This window comes from Gymnodraco acuticeps, unplaced genomic scaffold, assembly GCF_902827175.1.
Source record: "Gymnodraco acuticeps unplaced genomic scaffold, fGymAcu1.1, whole genome shotgun sequence".
Lineage (NCBI taxonomy): Eukaryota > Metazoa > Chordata > Actinopteri > Perciformes > Bathydraconidae > Gymnodraco > Gymnodraco acuticeps.
The window spans coordinates 1-19611 of NW_022991944.1; the positions used below are offsets into that span (position 1 = coordinate 1).

Consider the following 19611-nt stretch of genomic DNA (forward strand, 5'->3'; position numbering starts at 1 on the left):
TATGGAAATGTGTGAGCTGTGTTTTCATGCCTTTTGCACACGTCCTTGTTCTGTCAGAGAGATAAGCGTAGGGCTGCAACTAACAAGTCATTTATCTATCCACCAGTTACTTTCTAGATTAATCGATAGACTGTTCTATAACATTTTAGAAATAGACAAAATATCCGTTCTAGTTTCACAAAGTCTAAGGTGATGTCTTTACTAGGGCCGGGACTCGATTAAAAAAATTAATCTAATTAATTAGAGGCTTTGTAATTAATTAATCGAAATTAATCGCATTTTTAATCACATATACATATTTGACCTAAGAACAGTGAGAAGCAATTTTTTTCACATGGATTTTAGTATACCATTAGGCGCATTCACACCGCAGTACTTTTCCCACAAAGGTTCATGAGAATTTAGTTCATGAGAACTCTTTGAACCTGGGGGTGGATTAGGCAAATGAAGCCGCTGACGTCACTTCTTCTTCTTCTGCTTTGGGTTTACTGGCAGGCCGCAAACCACTTCACGGCGTATACTGCCGCCCAAAGTCCCCGGTCGGAAGTCCCCGGAGTTGGGGACTGGCTTCAGTAGAAGCTGCTGTCCCGATCCGAGTAAATCGCCAGAACGCCGACACCTCCTCATCTCCACCGCTCCCATGTTTTATTTTGTGTTGCCATAAGTTAGTCTCTCTGCGTTTCTGCGCTGGGCTAATGCTAATAATGCTAATGCGAGGATAATAAAATGGCGGCTTCACAAAACTTTTTGGGAGTTTTACGGGGCGTGGTTTGCAATCCGCCCAGCCAATCAGAAATATAGCTCTTTTCTCACAAGAGAGCCGCACGGTAAAAAGGTTCTCATGAACTAATTTTAGTACCGGCTCTTTTTGGTGTGAACGCGATAAAAGACGCTAACGTCCACGCTAGCTGCTATATGTTTTTGCATTGAGGTGATACTTGAGGCTTGATGTGCTGCGGTGATATGCGAATTCCTTTTTGCATAATTTGCACACAACCGTGCTCTTATCGACGCTTCCATCCGTCCGTTTTTTAAAACAACATTTCCCACTGTTGTTCACTGTGGTTTGTTGTTGTCTGAAGTCATGAACGTTAGTTGGTGCTCCAGTATAATCGGTACGCCTGAAACTCATCCAGTGAGAAACGTTCCGCGGTGCAAAAATAAGTGCGATTAAAATGCGTTAATTTTTTTAACGCGTTAATTTTTGTGTAATTAATTAATCTTAATTAACGCGTTAAAGTCCCGGCCCTAGTCTTTACATTTCTTGTTTTGTCCTAACAGAAATATATTCTGTCTGATATGATACATAACTTTTTTTGGGACTTAAAATACATCTTCCTTTGTATTGGGAATCCTAATTTGAAAAGTGCAGATGAGAGATGCATCGTTATAAAAGTGTGTGTGTTTGACAGACCCCAGAGTGGCTGGACAGCGACTCGTGTCAGAAGTGTGAGCAGCCTTTCTTCTGGAACTTCAAACAGATGTGGGACAGTAAGAAGATCGGCCTGCGACAGGTGCTGTACAATCACATGACTTTACAAAAGCTTTTATATTTATACATCCTCAGACACAAAGCACATCATGATTCACTCATTAGAAGCTCCATTAAATAACTATATTTCATCGAGAAGTTCACTTGTCGGTCAAGACTCAAGATTTGTTTTACTTTCTTACAGTTCTTTTTCATTTGGATTGTAAATGAATTATACTTTTTGTGTCATGTATGTTTGTCACATGGTCAATCCAAATAACAAAACGTATGATTTGGACGTACATGGAAATGAAGGATCCATAAGGATGTTTAGTTTAGTTTATTTATTTTTTAGAGCGTGTAAAACCAAAGAAAATACAAATGAAACAAAAGATGATACAGTCATGATACACAAATGAATGCAATAACAAAACGAAATATTTAATTAATAATTGAATAATCTGTAGTGTCTGATATCAATAAACAACAAAGCTTTAGCTAATTAGTAATTACACGTCCGAAAAGGGGTCGGAAGAAGTTAACACTTATTTAATCCGACCCCTTCTCCCTTTTTTTTCTTTTTACATCTTAATATATGTTAACATACAATATCAATGTATACTTTAACCTTGAATAATTTATATAATCATTCATATAATATATACAGGCAACCGATGTCAACCGCTTTGAGTTGCCGCTGAAGAATAGTAATGTGGGTATACAACGGGTCATTATCCAGATGTTGCCTCATGTTGAAGTCCTCCTGTGTTCTCAGCACCACTGCAGGAAGTGCGGCCAGGCGGTGTGCGGCAAATGTTCGTCCAAGCGCTCCACCATCCCCCTCATGGGCTTTGAGTTCGAGGTGCGTGTGTGTGACAGCTGCCACGAGTCCATCACCGACGAGGAGTGAGTAACAATCGGCCTCTGTTGTTGTCGTCCTCCACTGAACCTTTGTGTCCTCGGTGAAGTAACCGTGGTCCCTGTTGTGTCTTCCAGCCGAGCGCCCACAGCCACCTTCCACGACAGCAAGCACAGCGTTGTTTACATGCACTACGAGCCCACCACCGGGACCCTGCTCACCTCGGGCAGCGACAAGGTTGTCAAGGTCTGTACGGGAACACACGGTTTATCATGAGTCTCTGATAGGACATGCGAGCACACAGTGGCACACAGTAAGACACAGTAAGACACAGTAAGACACAGTAAGAGACAGTAAGACACAGTAAGACACAGTAAGACACAGTAAGAGACAGTGAGAGACAGTGACACACAGTAAGACACAGTAAGAGACAGTGAGAGACAGTGACACACAGTAACACACAGTAAGAGACAGTGACACACAGTAAGAGACAGTGACACACAGTAACACACAGTAAGACACAGTAAGAGACAGTGAGAGACAGTGACACACAGTAACACACAGTAAGAGACAGTGACACACAGTAAGAGACAGTGACACACAGTAACACACAGTAAGACACAGTAAGAGACAGTGAGAGACAGTGACACACAGTAACACACAGTAAGAGACAGTGACACACAGTAAGAGACAGTGACACACAGTAACACACAGTAAGAGACAGTGACACACAGTAAGAGACAGTGACACACAGTAACACACAGTAACACACAGTAACACACAGTAACACACAGTAACACACAGTAACACACAGTAAGAGACAGTGACACACAGTAACACACAGTAACACACAGTAAGACACAGTAAGAGACAGTGACACACAGTAAGACACAGTAAGAGACAGTGACACACAGTAACACACAGTAACACACAGTAAGAGACAGTGAGAGACAGTGACACACAGTAAGACACAGTAAGAGACAGTGACACACAGTAAGACACAGTAAGAGACAGTGACACACAGTAAGACACAGTAAGAGACAGTGACACACAGTAACACACAGTATCTGATCCGGATGGTTGCTAATTCCTTTTCTTTTTGCCCGGGAACACCATGGTGTCACAAAGTTGACTAAATCATCCAAAATCCAATGAAAGTGTTGATCAGCAATTGTATATGTTCAAATGTCTGCTGTGAAGGATATCATGAAGCCTTAATGCAATCGAATGTAAAACAAAAAAGTTATGATTGATGAAAGCAGTAAATCGGTCACATCAATATAGATTAATAGAAAAATGAGGAGAAATTCCTGGACGTGAATAATGGTCTAATTTTGGTGATTTCATTTGAAGAAAATATTGTTTTAAAAAGCAGCAGTAGGTTTTGAGTCTGCAGGAATGTCTCTCCAGAAGCCCGTTGAATCTGAGGAACAACCATGTGTGTGTTTCTCTGCAGCTGTGGGACATGTCTCCTGTGGTGTCCTGAGGTCAGCTGACGCTCTGTCCACCAAACTGAGGGCTTCACGGCAGCAGTTGCACTTGGAAGAGAAAGAGAGGAACAGTCTCCATGTCACCTGGATAATATTTAACTTTGAGCAGCGGCTGTCCACAGGGAGGACTCTGGGAGCAGCACGGAGCGGACTGAAGGTTACAGACAGTGGTGGGTGTTTGTTTGTGTGGGGGATCCCTATCTGTGTGTATGTGTGTGTGTTTGTATTATATCAGTGTGTGTGGGAGGGCTTTGGACTTTACGAGGACTTGAAAATCCTTAATTTTCATGCATTCCTGCCGATTTCAAACCTGAAGTGAAACATTTCTGCACTTTGTCAGCGGGTACCGTATTTATTTTAAGGAGGGTAACCGAATTGAACAAGAAGTCACAACCTTCAACTCACTCATTCACTGTTAGCAGGCTGTAAGAGGAAGCTGTTGGATCACGTCTACAGTTCTACACCGACATGCACGACCTACAGGAAGTAAAGAAAGTAGCAGCAGACAATTTCTTTGCTTTCAAATTCACCAAATCCGGCTATGACCGCTTTTATCCATCTAGAAAGTCACTAAGAGACCGGTCATAAAGGACAGAGAACACATAGTGACACTTTGAGGACATGAGCATTAAAAGGTGGTCATATAGTACTGTAGATATGCTAATGGCGCTATTTACAGTCTTCCTGCAGCTCTTAAAGGAATATTTCATCACAAAAAATATCATTTTGTTTATCAACTTCTTGTTCTCCTAAAAGAAAGAACCTAAACGGAGAAAATACTTTGAGTTAAAGTTAAAACTATATCATATCATATGTTTACGAACTCTCATTCATCGTAACCCAAGTCTCACTATACCCTAAATAAATCAATATCATGCGCACCCAAATAATCTCTCACCTTAATGCCGAGGTAGTTGATATCACGGCAACTTTTAAAACGTTTTCCTGCAGCGAAACATTGTTCAGATCCACAGAACTTAATTTCATATTCTAGTAGTGATTATAAAGTTTGCAAAACATAAAATAAATATGGCTAAAATGTGGGAAAAAGTATATAAGTTGATATCATTTGATGAAAAGTATGGAGTCTTATACAGCTGCCTAAAAAGTTGAATAGGTTTGGACATTACAGTAGATATTGATGTATTTGTATTGTGGACCCTTGTCATGATGCAGACCTGTGAAGTTTTGTAATCCGTGCATTAACCATCAGACTGCTTGTGTGTTTTATGAGATTATTTATTATTCTACGTGTTGGTCTAAATGTTTCTGACACATATCATCAAGTTAATGAGTGGCTTCACATTCATACATGTATCAGGACTGAAAGGAAGTTAATGAACGTTTGATTTTGTTTCTTATCGTTACTGTCACTGTACTGACTTCTTGTATGTCACTGCACTGGAATCAAACATTTCACAAATGGCTGCTGTGAAGAGATGTTTCTGTGATTATCAAGTTTGTGCTTTAACCGTCTCATGGTAACTAAGTTGATTCATAATAACGTTTAAACCCCGCTGAATATTTCCCAAAGATGTTAAGATTGAAAATAAAGTTGTGTTTGAAGAGGCCCTCTTATAGTTTGTGTGCATGTAAATGGTCTGCTAAGGATAAAATCCCTTGTGCTACCATTGGCTAGCGCTCCAACACATTATACGTGATTGGCTAAGGGGCAGGACCTCTCTAAGACCCCATTTACACGGGAACGCAAACAGACCGAATTCGATATCAAAAAAGTCTTCCGTTCCCACGGATACGGCTCAATAAACGTGTCCCTTCACACGAGACCACTCGGCCCGCTGGAGACGCTGTAGTACATATGCCGCGCAACAAAATACACTAAAAGCAGTGAAGAAGACCCCCGAGCATGGTTGCCATGGTTGCCCTTCTGTTTATTCTCGGCGGTGGATTTAGCAACATGTAGTTCTCCATGTCCACTTGTTGCTGATGGTTGTGCGCTAACGTCTGTAGCATGGGCAGTAGCAGTAGCTACTCTACAGCAGTGAGCAGCAGAGATGGGGCTATGGCTTCATCGTTATCAGGAAATGATCGTATAGGACGTACACACGGAGCCGTTTGGCCCCCCAGAGCGTTCCGTCCGCAGATCTATCCACCTTGGGACCCTTTATCCCGTTTGCGTTACGGCCTCGTGTGAACGAAGAGAGAAAAGTAGCGGATACAACCCGTTTCGTTCTCGTGTAAACAGCGCCTAAGTTGTTGACCAATCACAACAGAGCCGGCTCGCTAACCAATCAGAGCAGACTGGGCTCTGGTTTTAGACAGAGGGTGAAAAGAGGTGCTGCAGCACAGACAGTATGAGAAACATTAAGAGCTTTTTGAACATTGGAGACGTGTCCCAGTCGAGGCACTAAATACAAAGATGGACCTGAGAATGAGCGTCAAAAGGCCCCTTTAACACAACAGGAGTGAAAAATGACTCGCTGTGAGAGCTTGTGGAAGACCTTCAAACAACCAGTGTTTTCAGCTCTTCTTTAAAATCATGTAGAATTCCTTCTTTTTGCAGACCCGTTAAAAATGCATGATGTACAGTTCACGTTTTTGCCAGAAGCTGTTAAATAGTTGTTACTATTCACTTAAGCTGTTACTGCCTGGACTAGTTGTTAAAAATACTGAAACACAATAGCTTGTTTTGCTAAATAAATTCCTGTGTTCATGTAAAGTGTATGATTTAAATGGATGATTTGCATACAAGTTTAAAGATTAAGAATACTTAAAATCCTGTTGCAGTTCAAATAAATTCATCCAAGGCCAGTGGTTTATTGTTCTGTTGCAGGAAAGATGTTTTGATGTTTGTTTCTGTCCGTTGATGTAACCATGTATGAATAAATGACTAATTAAAAGAGCCGGTGCACCTTCTCCACAAATTGCCAGACCATTTTTTTGTTTTTACAAATACCCTCAATATGTTTTACTCAGTACTACTTTACTATAACACTGAAGGTATTAGATAAGTATTATAGGTATTGTTTGTCTACCCTCCCTCCCAAATGTAAAGCGTCTTTGGGTTCAAGAAAAGCGCTATAGAAATAAAATATATTATAAGTTTAGACCCTGTTGGACCTCATACCTTTTTTAAGACATCACACACATGGATGGAGACGAGAGAGAAACCGTATAAATATATTTAATTTACAAATAACAATTTTGCATTATTACATGTATGTGTCGGCTGATAAATATCTCCCAGTAGACTTGATGAATGCAGTATTAAAGGTTTTATATTTAGTGTATTCATTTTCCTTCAGGTTTGATTCAGTAGATTAATCTCACAACAACAACAACAACACTCTTCCTTCCAAAAAACAACTTGACTTTGGTGTGTTTTGTTCTTCAAGCCGCTTTAACAAATGTATCAAATAAACATCCTGTACATTGAGAAATAACAATTATGTAAACATTGGTAATTATTAAGGAGTGCGTGGTTTAATAAGTGCGTTTACAGAGATATTAAGGTTTGAACTTGAGGGCGAACTCGTCCAGCGCCGCCTGCAGCTTCTCCTCGTCCTGAGGGGAGGAGCGGGTGGAGGCCAGAGGGAGGTGCGTCGCCACCGCTTTACGGTCTGCAGAACACATCATGGATAAACATCAGACAGACAGAGACGCTAAAGCTTAGAAATGTGTTACACTTTCTCTCAAATGTACACGTTTAAAGTAATGCTCGTCGCCATAACGAAAACATGGTTACGCCAAGTACCACCTCCTCTAGCAGACTGGTTTAATGTGAAGACTCAAGACAGACACATTTGACAAGTGTTGGAAGGGATGGATTGAGTGTGTAAACCCGTATAGATCAGACTTCAACTAAAACCTATTTGTAATGTAACCCCCCTGGTTCTCTGCTACACAGTTTTGAATGTTGTTGTGTCTCCGTCTCTTCATGTTTGTTTGTATGCGTGACTTGCATTATTTGTTTTGTAAGATGGTCAGTGAGAAGACAAAACTATAAGCTTTCTTTCTGTGCCCTTTTTTGTATGTTATGTTTTTCTTTTATTGCCACTTCCTTGTTAGGGATTGCAGATTCATTTAGCCTTAACGGTTCATTTTGTAAGTAATGTGGATTGTCCCTTATTTTCCCCCTCATGCTCCAAAGAGCTGCAGAGTTATAAATAAGGTCTGTGTTTAATACAAATTTAAAAGGGGCCATATTATGCTTTTTGGGGTTTTCCCTTTCCTGTAGTTTGTTAGATAGGTTTTGATGCATGTAAATGGTCTGCAAAGGCTAAAATCCCTGTGTTCCCTCCAGTAGGTCTTTCTCTCCCACACACTAAGACGGGGCCGCCCATAGCCTCTATTATCCAATCAAAAGTTGTGAAAGCAGAAAGATGACAGGTTTCACACGGTTCTGAACAGGTTTTAGTGTCTGACCCTGGAAGAACAGTCCGCTCGGCTGCTTGATGGCGGCCGCAGACACAGAGAGCCACACGGCCGTGTCCCCCCCCATCGCCTCCGTCCGCAGTTTGTTCTGCATCTTAGCGTGGAACGAAGGCATGGACGTCTGGACAGCTGCAGAGAGGGGATAAATCACAGAAGCAACGTTTTTTGGGTGAAAATCAGAGGTGGGAAGAAGTGGAGTACAAATACTTTGTTACTGTACTTAAGTACATTTTTCTGGTATCAGTGCTTTACTCCACTACTTATTTTTCTGATGACTTTCTACTTCTTACATGTTGAACACAAATACCTGTACTTTCTACTTCTTACATGTTGAACTCAAATACCTGTACTTTCTACTTCTTACATGTTGAACACAAATACCTGTACTTTCTACTTCTTACATGTTGAACCCAAATACCTGTACTTTCTACTTCTTACATGTTGAACTCAAATACCTGTACTTTCTACTTCTCACATGTTGAACCCAAATACCTGTACTTTCTACTTCTCACATGTTGAACCCAAATACCTGTACTTTCTACTTCTTACATGTTGAACCCAAATACCTGTACTTTCTACTTCTTACATGTTGAACCCAAATACCTGTACTTTCTACTTCTCACATGTTGAACCCAAATACCTGTACTTTCTACTTCTTACATGTTGAACACAAATACCTGTACTTTCTACTTCTTACATGTTGAACCCAAATACCTGTACTTTCTACTTCTCACATGTTGAACCCAAATACCTGTACTTTCTACTTCTCACATGTTGAACCCAAATACCTGTACTTTCTACTTCTTACATGTTGAACACAAATACCTGTACTTTCTACTTCTTACATGTTGAACTCAAATACCTGTACTTTCTACTTCTTACATGTTCAACTCAAATACCTGTACTTTCTACTTCTTACATGTTGAACTCAAATACCTGTACTTTCTACTTCTTACATGTTGAACACAAATACCTGTACTTTCTACTTCTTACATGTTGAACACAAATACCTGTACTTTCTACTTCTCACATGTTGAACTCAAATACCTGAACTTTCTACTTCTTACATGTTGAACTCAAATACCTGTACTTTCTACTTCTTACATGTTGAACTCAAATACCTGAACTTTCTACTTCTCACATGTTGAACTCAAATACCTGAACTTTCTACTTCTCACATGTTGAACTCAAATACCTGTACTTTCTACTTCTTACATGTTGAACACAAATACCTGTACTTTCTACTTCTTACATGTTGAACTCAAATACCTGTACTTTCTACTTCTTACATGTTCAACTCAAATACCTGTACTTTCTACTTCTTACATGTTGAACTCAAATACCTGTACTTTCTACTTCTTACATGTTGAACACAAATACCTGTACTTTCTACTTCTTACATGTTGAACACAAATACCTGTACTTTCTACTTCTCACATGTTGAACTCAAATACCTGAACTTTCTACTTCTTACATGTTGAACTCAAATACCTGTACTTTCTACTTCTCACATGTTGAACTCAAATACCTGTACTTTCTACTTCTTACATGTTGAACACAAATACCTGTACTTTCTACTTCTCACATGTTGAACTCAAATACCTGTACTTTCTACTTCTACATGTTGAACACAAATACCTTTACTTTCTACTTCTTACATGTTGAACTCAAATACCTGTACTTTCTACTTCTTACATGTTGAACTCAAATACCTGTACTTTCTACTTCTCACATGTTGAACACAAATACCTTTACTTTCTACTTCTCACATGTTGAACTACAATACCTGTACTTTCTACTTCTTACATGTTGAACTCAAATACCTGTACTTTCTACTTCTACATGTTGAACTCAAATACCTGTACTTTCTACTTCTTACATGTTGAACACAAATACCTGTACTTTCTACTTCTTACATGTTGAACACAAATACCTGTACTTTCTACTTCTCACATGTTGAACTCAAATACCTGTACTTTCTACTTCTTCACATGTTGAACTCCAAATACCTGTACTTTCTACTTCTTACATGTTTGAACACAAATACCTGTACTTTCTACTTCTTACATGTTGAACACAAATACCTGTACTTTCTACTTCTTACATGTTGAACATCAAATACCTGTACTTTCTACTTCTTACATGTTGAACACAAATACCTGTACTTTCTACTTCTTACATGTTGAACACAAATACCTGTACTTTCTACTTCTTACATGTTGAACTCAAATACCTGTACTTTCTACTTCTCACATGTTGAACACAAATACCTTTTACTTCTAATGTTGAACTCAAATACCTGTACTTTCTACTTCTCACATGTTGAACTCAAATACCTGTACTTTCTACTTCTTACATGTTGAACCCAAATACCTGTACTTTCTACTTCTCACATGTTGAACTCAAATACCTGTACTTTCTACTTCTTACATGTTGAACTCAAATACCTGTACTTTCTACTTCTTACATGTTGAACCCAAATACCTGTACTTTCTACTTCTTACATGTTGAACTCAAATACCTGTACTTTCTACTTCTCACATGTTGAACTCAAATACCTGTACTTTCTACTTCTTACATGTTGAACTCAAATACCTGTACTTTCTACTTCTTACATGTTGAACACAAATACCTGTACTTTCTACTTCTTACATGTTGAACCCAAATACCTGTACTTTCTACTTCTTACATGTTGAACTCAAATACCTTTACTTTCTACTTCTTACATGTTGAACACAAATACCTGTACTTTCTACTTCTTACATGTTGAACTCAAATACCTGTACTTTCTACTTCTTACATGTTGAACTCAAATACCTGTACTTTCTACTTCTCACATGTTGAACACAAATACCTGTACTTTCTACTTCTTACATGTTGAACTCAAATACCTTTACTTTCTACTTCTCACATGTTGAACACAAATACCTGTACTTTCTACTTCTCACATGTTGAACTCAAATACCTGTACTTTCTACTTCTCTCATTTCCCAAACAGCTGGTTCCTTTAGTCTGAATGTGTGTTTGATGCGTGATCATTATTCTTTAGAGTCATTGCGTGCCTATTGATTGGAACACGATCCGTGTATCCATCATTTCCTGGTCTTCTCTAAAGAAGAGGGACCAATGGAAACGTTGTCATGTTGCCGTTGTTCAGCATGGAAACATTCATTAGCTAACAATGACATTATTGTTCTATTAATATAAAGGGAGGTCAGGTACTCTTTAAAGCAGCTGCTAGTTATGGGGACTTTTTACTGAAGTACACTTCAAAGCCTCTTTACTTTGACTTGAGTAAAGAAGTTTAGTCAGTACTTCTACCAGAGTATTTTTAAACACGAGTATCTGTACTTCTACTTGAGGGTGTGTGTACTTCTGCCATCTCTGGTGTCAGGTAATACATTCAGATCGTTTTTAGATGTAGATAGGGCTGCAACATAAATAGGATCAGGATTTCGACATGCATGTTAAACACATTGCATGATTTAATGCTAGCAGGGATTTATTTTATGTCTATGTCTCAAAGAAGGTATAGCTGCCATTTGTTCTCAACATGTGAATCTAATATCCTGTCCCTACCTGGAGTGTCGGCCCAGCCGGGGTGCATGCAGGAGAAGTGGATCTCTTTGTGCTGAGACGCCCATCTGTCCGTCAGGATCACCTGCTGTCTCTGTCGGAGCGTCAACACAAAAACACTTCAGCAGACACAACACACACGCGCAGTCATCTCGTGTTCGACCTCCATCTCCTTTACCTTGTTCTGGGCGTAGACCATGGTGCCGTCAAACGTCCCCTTCTCAAACTGCAGGTCGTCCACGTTCAGCTTCTGTGTGAGCATCCCGCCCGACGACACCGTGACCTTCGACGAAACAGAAGCATAACAATTAGTGCATTCTGATCAACTGCACACATTTGATTATCCGGTGTTCTTGTACTGTTCTGATAGTAAAACTATATTTGCATGTCATTATCTTATGAGGGTTTTTATTAAGTTTAAATTCAACCCACCACTCTCGGATCTTCCACCTTCTTGAGTGCAGGTATCAACGCCGTGGTGAGGATGTACGTACCTGAAAAATAAAATAAACACAGAAGACATTTTAGCAAAACTCCCAGACAACAGTTATTCATTAACTGTTGTCTTAACAAAAGGGTTATAGGTTTTCGTAGGAACATTTATTCATATTTGGCAGAGTAAATGATTCCAGGGAGAGTGTGTGAGAGAAACTTTGGGATGTTAGCCTCTGCAGACCATTTACATGCACACAAACCTGTATAACACACTACAGGAAAGGGACAACTCCAATAAGCTTAATAAGGAGGTTTTAAAAACACTTTGTACCCAGTGTATTTGTGGCGAAGTTCTTCTCCAAACCCTCCTCAGTTAACTCTCTCTGGTTCACCATACAGCCGGCGTTGTTGATCTAGTTAACACAACAAAAGATTACATTATAAACAAGAGCGTGTGTGTGTGTGTGTGTGTGTGTGTGTGTGTGTGTGTGTGTGTGTGTGTGTGTGTGTGACAGGTAAACACACACTGACCTACAGAACACCAGAACCTACCAGAACATGCACCGTGTTGCTCTGGGAGAAGTTCTGGGCGAACTCCCAGACCTCTCTGGCGCTGGACATGTCGACAATGTGGACGTGAACGTTCTGGGAATAAAAAGGAAAGAGTGTTTTATCTTCAATGGATGTAGATAGGGAGCATCTTCTCTTTGATTTATTTATTTCAAAAAATAATAATTATAATGAAATTTAACATGAGAATTATTATACAATACAAACTTAAGCAGTGTCAAATTGATATACAAAAATATTACTGATTATAAATGAACAAATTATTTACAGATCCGAGAAGGGGTGGGAGGAAGTTTACACTTATTTAATCCCACCCCTTCTCCCAAAAACTAAATTATTAACTTTTATTTTTTTTCTTATAAAGAAATACATTTGTTATTAAAAAAACAAACAAAACTAAAACATTAGGCTGGTCCTTAGTGCCATTTTCAAATGCATTTATTGTAAGCTCCAACCACTTTGTTATGATAGTCAAGAAAACTCTCCTGGTGAATTTTAATCAAATTCCCTCACATGTACCCTCCCCCTCACATGTACCCCTCCCTCACATGTACCCCTCCCTCAACATGTACCCCTCCCTCATCAACCTTGAAGTTTAGCCTCAGTAGGGTGGTCCTTAACATTGAAAGTGGGAAAGTCTAAGCTCCAACCCCCAGAATTAATTCCATTAGTCAAGAAAACTCTCCTGGTGAATGTTGTCCTCAATCTGACAACATTTACCCCTCCCTCAACATGTACCCCTCCCTCAACATGTACCCCTCCCTCACATGTACCCCTCCCTCACATGTACCCCTCCCTCACATGTACCCCTCCCTCATGTACCTGGGCTGCCACACCAGCAGCCATAGTGCTGCAACTGAGGCTACACTTCAAGGTTGATGAGGGAGGGGTACATGTTGAGGGAGGGGTACATGTGAGGGAGGGGTACATGTGAGGGAGGGGTACATGTTGAGGGAGGGGTACATGTTGAGGGAGGGGTACATGTTGAGGGAGGGGTACATGTTGTCAGATTGAGGACAACATTCACCAGGAGAGTTTTCTTGACTAATAGAATGAATTCTGGGGGTTGGAGCTTAGACTCTCCCACTTTCAATTTTAAGGACCACCCTAAAAAACACAACAACAAATAAATAAACAAACAAACAAATACATAAAAGAGGTAAATGGTAATCCAGGAAAGATAAAATAACAAACCAAATAAATCGATAAGCCGTCTTCTTTTATCCTCCTTTAGGCCAGACAGATTTCTCACCTGATTTTTACTCCGTTCCACAATTTCCTCTTTGGCTGCTTCTGCTCGCCCCTCGTTTCGACAAACCATGTGAATTGTTCCTCCTGCAGACTCAAAAATAAAAACACACATGAGTGGAGAAACCAGCAGCAACATGAGAACAAATTAAACTAAAACGGTAAAGTGTGCAAAAGACAAAAACCCTATTAAAGTCATGATGCTCTGATTAAAACCCAGCTGCTACGATATCTGCAAATACTTTCATTGTTATTTCATCTGCCAATCATTTCTCTGATGATAGTTGTCTTTAAAATCTCTGAAAAGAGTGAAAATCCCAGTCCTTCAAAATATATAATCATACATACATTGGTTTGTGTTAAAGCAGGAAATATATATTTGAGAAGAACTGCATTTTCTGATGAAGAATTACTTCACCAGTTAATCAATAGAATTAAATATGAGTCTATAGTACATTCATATTATTCCGTCTCTTATTTATATGATACTGTCTATATGTTAACTTCCTCTACAGTGCATATACCCATATATACTGTCCATAATGCATATACTTTAACATCCGTCATATATATTATACCATACAACACTTTTTCATTTGCACTTCTGGATGGATTCTAACTGCATTTCATTGTCTCAGTACTCGGATAATAAAACAATTACTCATTTACTGAATTACTGATAGCTGGAAGCATAACAGTTTGAACTCGCCTGACAACGTTTTTGGTTGGTTAGAGCCACTTCAACACTCACCTCTGCTGGCTATTTCCTGCGCCGTGGCTTTACCGATCCCACTGTTAGCTCCTGTGATCATGAAGGACCTCCCACTCAGGTTCACATCCAGGTCTGCAGCAACAAAATGCTTCGCTGCAGCTTCATAGCCACTCCTAATAGGAAGAGAACATTAGAGGTCTCCTATCATACTGTTTTTTATCATTATATAATACTGTAGGTCTCAGATACAAAACATGTCTCTGATTGTCTGATCATTGCAGCATTACCCATAATCCCCTCTGTTTTAGCCCTGTTTCAAAAGTGCTGATTCTCTGTCTGTTACTTTAGATGAAAAATAAGGAGCCCCTCTGAGAGAGATTTGGTTAAAAAGAACATAACAGGCTCTTTCACACCGGAGTACTTTTCCCAGTATAGTTCCGAAAATGTGCGTTCACACCAAAAAAATCCGGAAATAGAACTTAGTTCATGAGAACCTTTCCACCCCCTTTTCAGTCCCTGCTAGAGAGCAGGTTCTTTCTGGGAGAAAAAGGTTCCCATTTCTGATTGGCTGGGCGGATTGCAAACCACGCCCCGTAAAACTCTGAAAAGTTTTGTGAAGCCGCCATTTTATTTTCCTTGCATTAGCATTATTAGCATTAGCCCAGCGCACAAACGCAGAGAGACTTGCAGCAGTCCCAGGCCCAGCAGCTTCTACTGAAGACAGTCCCCAACTCCGGGGACTTCGGGTGGCAGTATACGCCGTGAAGTGGTTTGCGGCCTGCCAGTAAACCCAAAGCAGAAGACGAAGAAGAAGTGACGTCAGTGGCTACATTTGCGTAATCCTCCCTCCGGGACTTATTCCGGTGTGAACGCGATCTGCACTTTAGTTCCATGGGGGAACTAAGTGCTGGGAACTAAGTGCGGCAAAGTACTTGGTGTGAAAGCGCCTAATGGTTCGTTATGACATCATAAAGTGGCCAAAATGTGATCAGCTCATTTTCAGACAGGTTTTTATATAAATGGATCAGGACAAAAAGAAACTTTCAGAATCTCTTTACACAGAGGGGACACATGTTGATGTATAAAAGCCATGACAAAGTGGATTTTGCATAATAGGTGACCTTTAAAAAGAAGACTTATTGGCACCAACAATACCACATTCAAGGCTTTTATTGTCATGTGAACATAGTGTAGTTATGACAATGAAAATATTGTGCAACACAATAAAACAGATAATAGTGCAAGTAAATACAATAAAATAGAATAGAAGTAGTGCCATAAGAGTCTATATACAAGTGATTCATAATATTCTTTCACATGTTCTGATGTAATACTGAAGAGGAGATATTACAACTCTGGTCAGATATTTCCATCAGTAACTTATTTAGAATAAGTGAAAGGATATTTGGATTTGGATAGAGCTGAAACAACAAGTGAAATATTCATCGTGTCTTTTTGAGATATCATGGATCAAGCTAAAATGTTCAATCAATTTGCTTTTTGGTTTAATATGTAAGTATTCTAATAATAAGTGGCATATTGTACATTTCATATCTTAGGGTTTGGAATTGGTCAGATAAAACTAGCAATATAAAGACATCCCTTTTGACCCTGGGAAAGTGTGAAGCACATTATCATTTGGGAATGTATGTTTATAAGGAGTTTTAATTCATTTTAATGGAATAAAAGGCACAATATTTACCGCTGTAATGTAGTAGTAGTATAAAGAAGCACAATTGGAAAACCCAAGTAGAGTACAATCATGTCAGAATAGTACTTGAGTAAATGTACTTTGTTACATTCCACCACTGATATTGTGTAAATACTGCTGGTTAAACATTCAACTTTAACATACTATACAACAGCACATGATCTGAATGTCATGACCAGCAAGGCAGCATGCATGGTTTAACCTAGGAAGGATTACATTTGCGCAAATCATGAAAACTACAATGTATCTGACTGTTTAAATAGCGATACAGGTGATAATCCCCACTTACTTTGTGTACTCCTGGAGCCCTTTCACAAACCACACGGCGTTCCTGTAAAACGACATTATTTCTTAACACAATTGTGACTCAGTTTGTGTTTAAAAGTGTTCAGTTAAAGGCAGTGTAGTCCGTGAGCAAAGTGCAATGTTTGTTTCATAAAGAGGGAGTTATGTAGCATGGACCTTATGTAGTAAGAGGACGGGGAGTCACGTGATTGACATCCGGAAGTGCGTGTTTAATAAGTGTGTTAGCGCCCCTAGTGGACATCTTGGTGTATTACTGAGGACGGAACATGACATAAGTATAAATGTATGAATACATGTTTGAATACATCCGGAAATAAATACAGGAATACAGAAATACAGAAATAAATAAATGTGGTAATACATACAGCAATAAATACACGTCGGGAAAAAAAATGAATAAAATATGTATATATATATAAAAGTTGAGAAAATAAAACATACATTAATGTTCTGTTTTTATTTTCAACTTGTTTTTAATTATACTTTCATCTAGTTGTTTCCATATTTATTCCACATTTATTTATCCTTGTATTTATTTATTATTTTATAATTGTATTCCTGTATTTATTTCCGTATTTATTCATACATTTATTTATTTATTCTCATTTCATGTTCCGTCCTCCATATTCTAGCGCCCCTAGTGGTGGACATGTATTGCTACACAGTCAATGGCGTTTTGCCGTCAACAACCCGGAAAAATGGCGAAACCACGGGAGAGTTTAACGCTTTAATGTTACGTTTATATTACATATTTGTCAAGCTGAATATGATGGAAGTTACACACACACATCGACATGTGTCACCTGACTGTCAAAGTGTAAATACTTTAATGTTTTACTCAATTAAATATACCAGTTGTCAGGATGGCCGAGTGGTCTAAGGCGCCAGACTCAAGGTTCAACCTTCCATTGTAATGGGTATTCTGGTCTCCGAATGGAGGCGTGGGTTCAAATCCCACTTCTGACAGACTTTTTTTCTCGCCATTACTGAGTCTGATTGTAAATTTCGATTTAGATATTTGAGTTCGTATTTTGTATTATGCCTTCTTGAGACCAGCAAAAAACGGTTAAATAGTAAACAACAAAACATGTAACATGGATTTTACAAGGAATAAAGCAGCAACCTCTACTTCTGACAAACCTTTTTCGCACCACTGCTGTTTTATTTGTCAAACCACTGCATGACAGATTGTACATTTCGATTATGTATGATGCCATTTTGATACCAGCAAAAAACTGTTAAATAGTAAACTTCAGTTAATGCCTTTATCACATGGCAATACTTATATTGATGTATAATGTTGTATAATGTTTTTTGTATGCTATGACGTTTGTATTTCGCTTTGCTTTGTGCTTTTGTTTGCTTTGCACAGCCCTCTGAGGCATTTCTTGTGATTTGGGGCGATAATACATTTTGATTTGATTTGATTTAAACAACTAACAAAGATTTTATGTCAAAATATGATATTGTTTTACAACACCACTCTTGTAGGATGTAGAGAACCAATACATTACTATCAATACATGTATACATGCATACAGGAATACAGAAATACAGAAAGGAAAACATTAATTAAAGAATAAATAAATGCTGAGAAACATACATAAATGAATAAATGCATGAATAACAAATTGGACTGAATCGGATATGAGCACTTTCCTAATGTGAATTAAAACATTTTGATTGAGATGTATTATAAATGTTCCCTATTTCATTTTGTCTGTCATAAAAGCATAAACAACTTCTTCAATTAACTTTAATAATGACTGTAAACCATTTTAGTTAAATGTCATCATAACCCAAACATGACAACTGTCACACTTGTGTGTTATTCACTGTGTGTGCCAAGGGGGTCGCTGTCTCTTTACCTGCAGGGCACAGGTGTATAAGGTGTGTGTCACATGATTGGTCGTGTCTGATCCCGGAAGAGCATTGGGTTTTGACCGCCGTAGCGAGGTTGTGAGTACAACTCAATTTGTTTGGCAATTAATTGAATGTTGATGGATATAAACTATACTTTATTTTGCACAACAATAGAAAATAAATGGATTGTATTTTGCTGCACCTGATAACGAGCCTACCGATTCTTCATTGAAACAACAACTCGAACGGTATCTTAAAACTCACCTGTTTGGACTGAATCTTTGCTAAAAATAAAATCTCTTTTGTAAGTCGCACTTACAAAGGATTTAGCTTTAGGGGACGTTAATGCAGCAGCACTTCATCTGGCTGGGTTTGTAGATCGGAAATGCACCGGCAGGTTTCTTGCTTTTGACGTTGTTTCTTCATGGTCACTTTGGATAAAAGCGTCAGCTAAATGTAATGTAATCTATTTTATCCACACAGTTTCTGGCTCTGGTTTTCAAAGTCCTGTCTCCATAGAAGAGGGAGCACTGCCCTCTGGTGGTGATACACGATCATTACAAACCAGACAGTCGATGTGAATTTGTATCTTGCCTAATGTGAATTTATGTTTAAATTCAATGTAAGATTTATGCAACACAATTATTTTTTAATAATTTGGCTCAGTTTGTGGGGATTATGATTAATCTTGGAAAATAGGAATAGTGAAAAAAAAATATTATTATACTATTATTGTCTATTAAGGCTGACTTCGTACATTACATTACATTACATTACATTACATTACATTGCATTTAGCTGACGCTTTTGTCCAAAGCGACTTACAATAAGTACATTCGACCAGGAAGACACAACCTTGAAGAAAACAGAATCATATAAGTATATCAGGTTTCATAGAGCCAAACATTTCAAGTGCTACTCAACTGGCTTTAGGTAATCCAGTCCTTTATTGGTATAAAAGTGCTTCGTTAATCG

At 38.8% G+C, this 19611-nt stretch overlaps 2 protein-coding genes and 1 non-coding gene across 3 annotated transcripts; 2 read left to right on the forward strand and 1 right to left on the reverse strand.

Moving 5' to 3' along the window:
• Positions 1-1412: 1412 nt before the first annotated feature.
• On the forward strand, positions 1413-6705 carry wdfy2 (WD repeat and FYVE domain containing 2; the record flags this gene model as incomplete). Its single annotated transcript, XM_034200494.1, is given in 4 exon segments — positions 1413-1514; positions 2247-2377; positions 2468-2576; positions 3787-6705. Coding segments are annotated over 4 exon segments (372 nt in total), but the record flags the coding sequence as incomplete, so codon positions are not given.
• A 244-nt stretch (positions 6706-6949) lies between these two features.
• dhrs12 (dehydrogenase/reductase (SDR family) member 12) lies at positions 6950-16966 on the reverse strand. Its single transcript, XM_034200495.1, has 10 exons — positions 16757-16966; positions 14796-14929; positions 14049-14131; positions 12779-12871; positions 12558-12639; positions 12224-12285; positions 11970-12074; positions 11795-11885; positions 8207-8344; positions 6950-7401 (listed from the first exon to the last, which is right to left on the reverse strand). The coding sequence occupies exons 1-10, from the start codon at positions 16810-16812 to the stop codon at positions 7289-7291; spliced, it is 957 nt and encodes a 318-aa protein (XP_034056386.1). The 5' UTR covers positions 16813-16966; the 3' UTR covers positions 6950-7288.
• Positions 16967-17630: 664 nt separating this feature from the next.
• Positions 17631-17739, forward strand: trnal-caa. The gene is made up of 2 exons: positions 17631-17668; positions 17694-17739. It is a non-coding gene; the product is annotated as a tRNA-Leu (tRNA).
• The last annotated feature ends 1872 nt before the right edge of the window (positions 17740-19611 follow it).

What these genes read in the sequence shown, in the direction of transcription:
- dhrs12 (XM_034200495.1), bottom strand. Translation starts at nt 16,812, where the DNA reads ATGTCGTTTTACAGGAACGCCGTGTGGTTTGTGAAAGGGCTCCAGGAG. An exon ending in GCAACACGGTGCATGTTCTG is followed by an intron (nt 12,640 to 12,778) that starts GTAGGTTCTGGT and finishes TGTGTTAACTAG; the next exon opens with ATCAACAACGCCGGCTGTAT. An exon ending in CTTCGCCACAAATACACTGG is followed by an intron (nt 12,286 to 12,557) that starts GTACAAAGTGTT and finishes TTTATTTTTCAG; the next exon opens with GTACGTACATCCTCACCACG.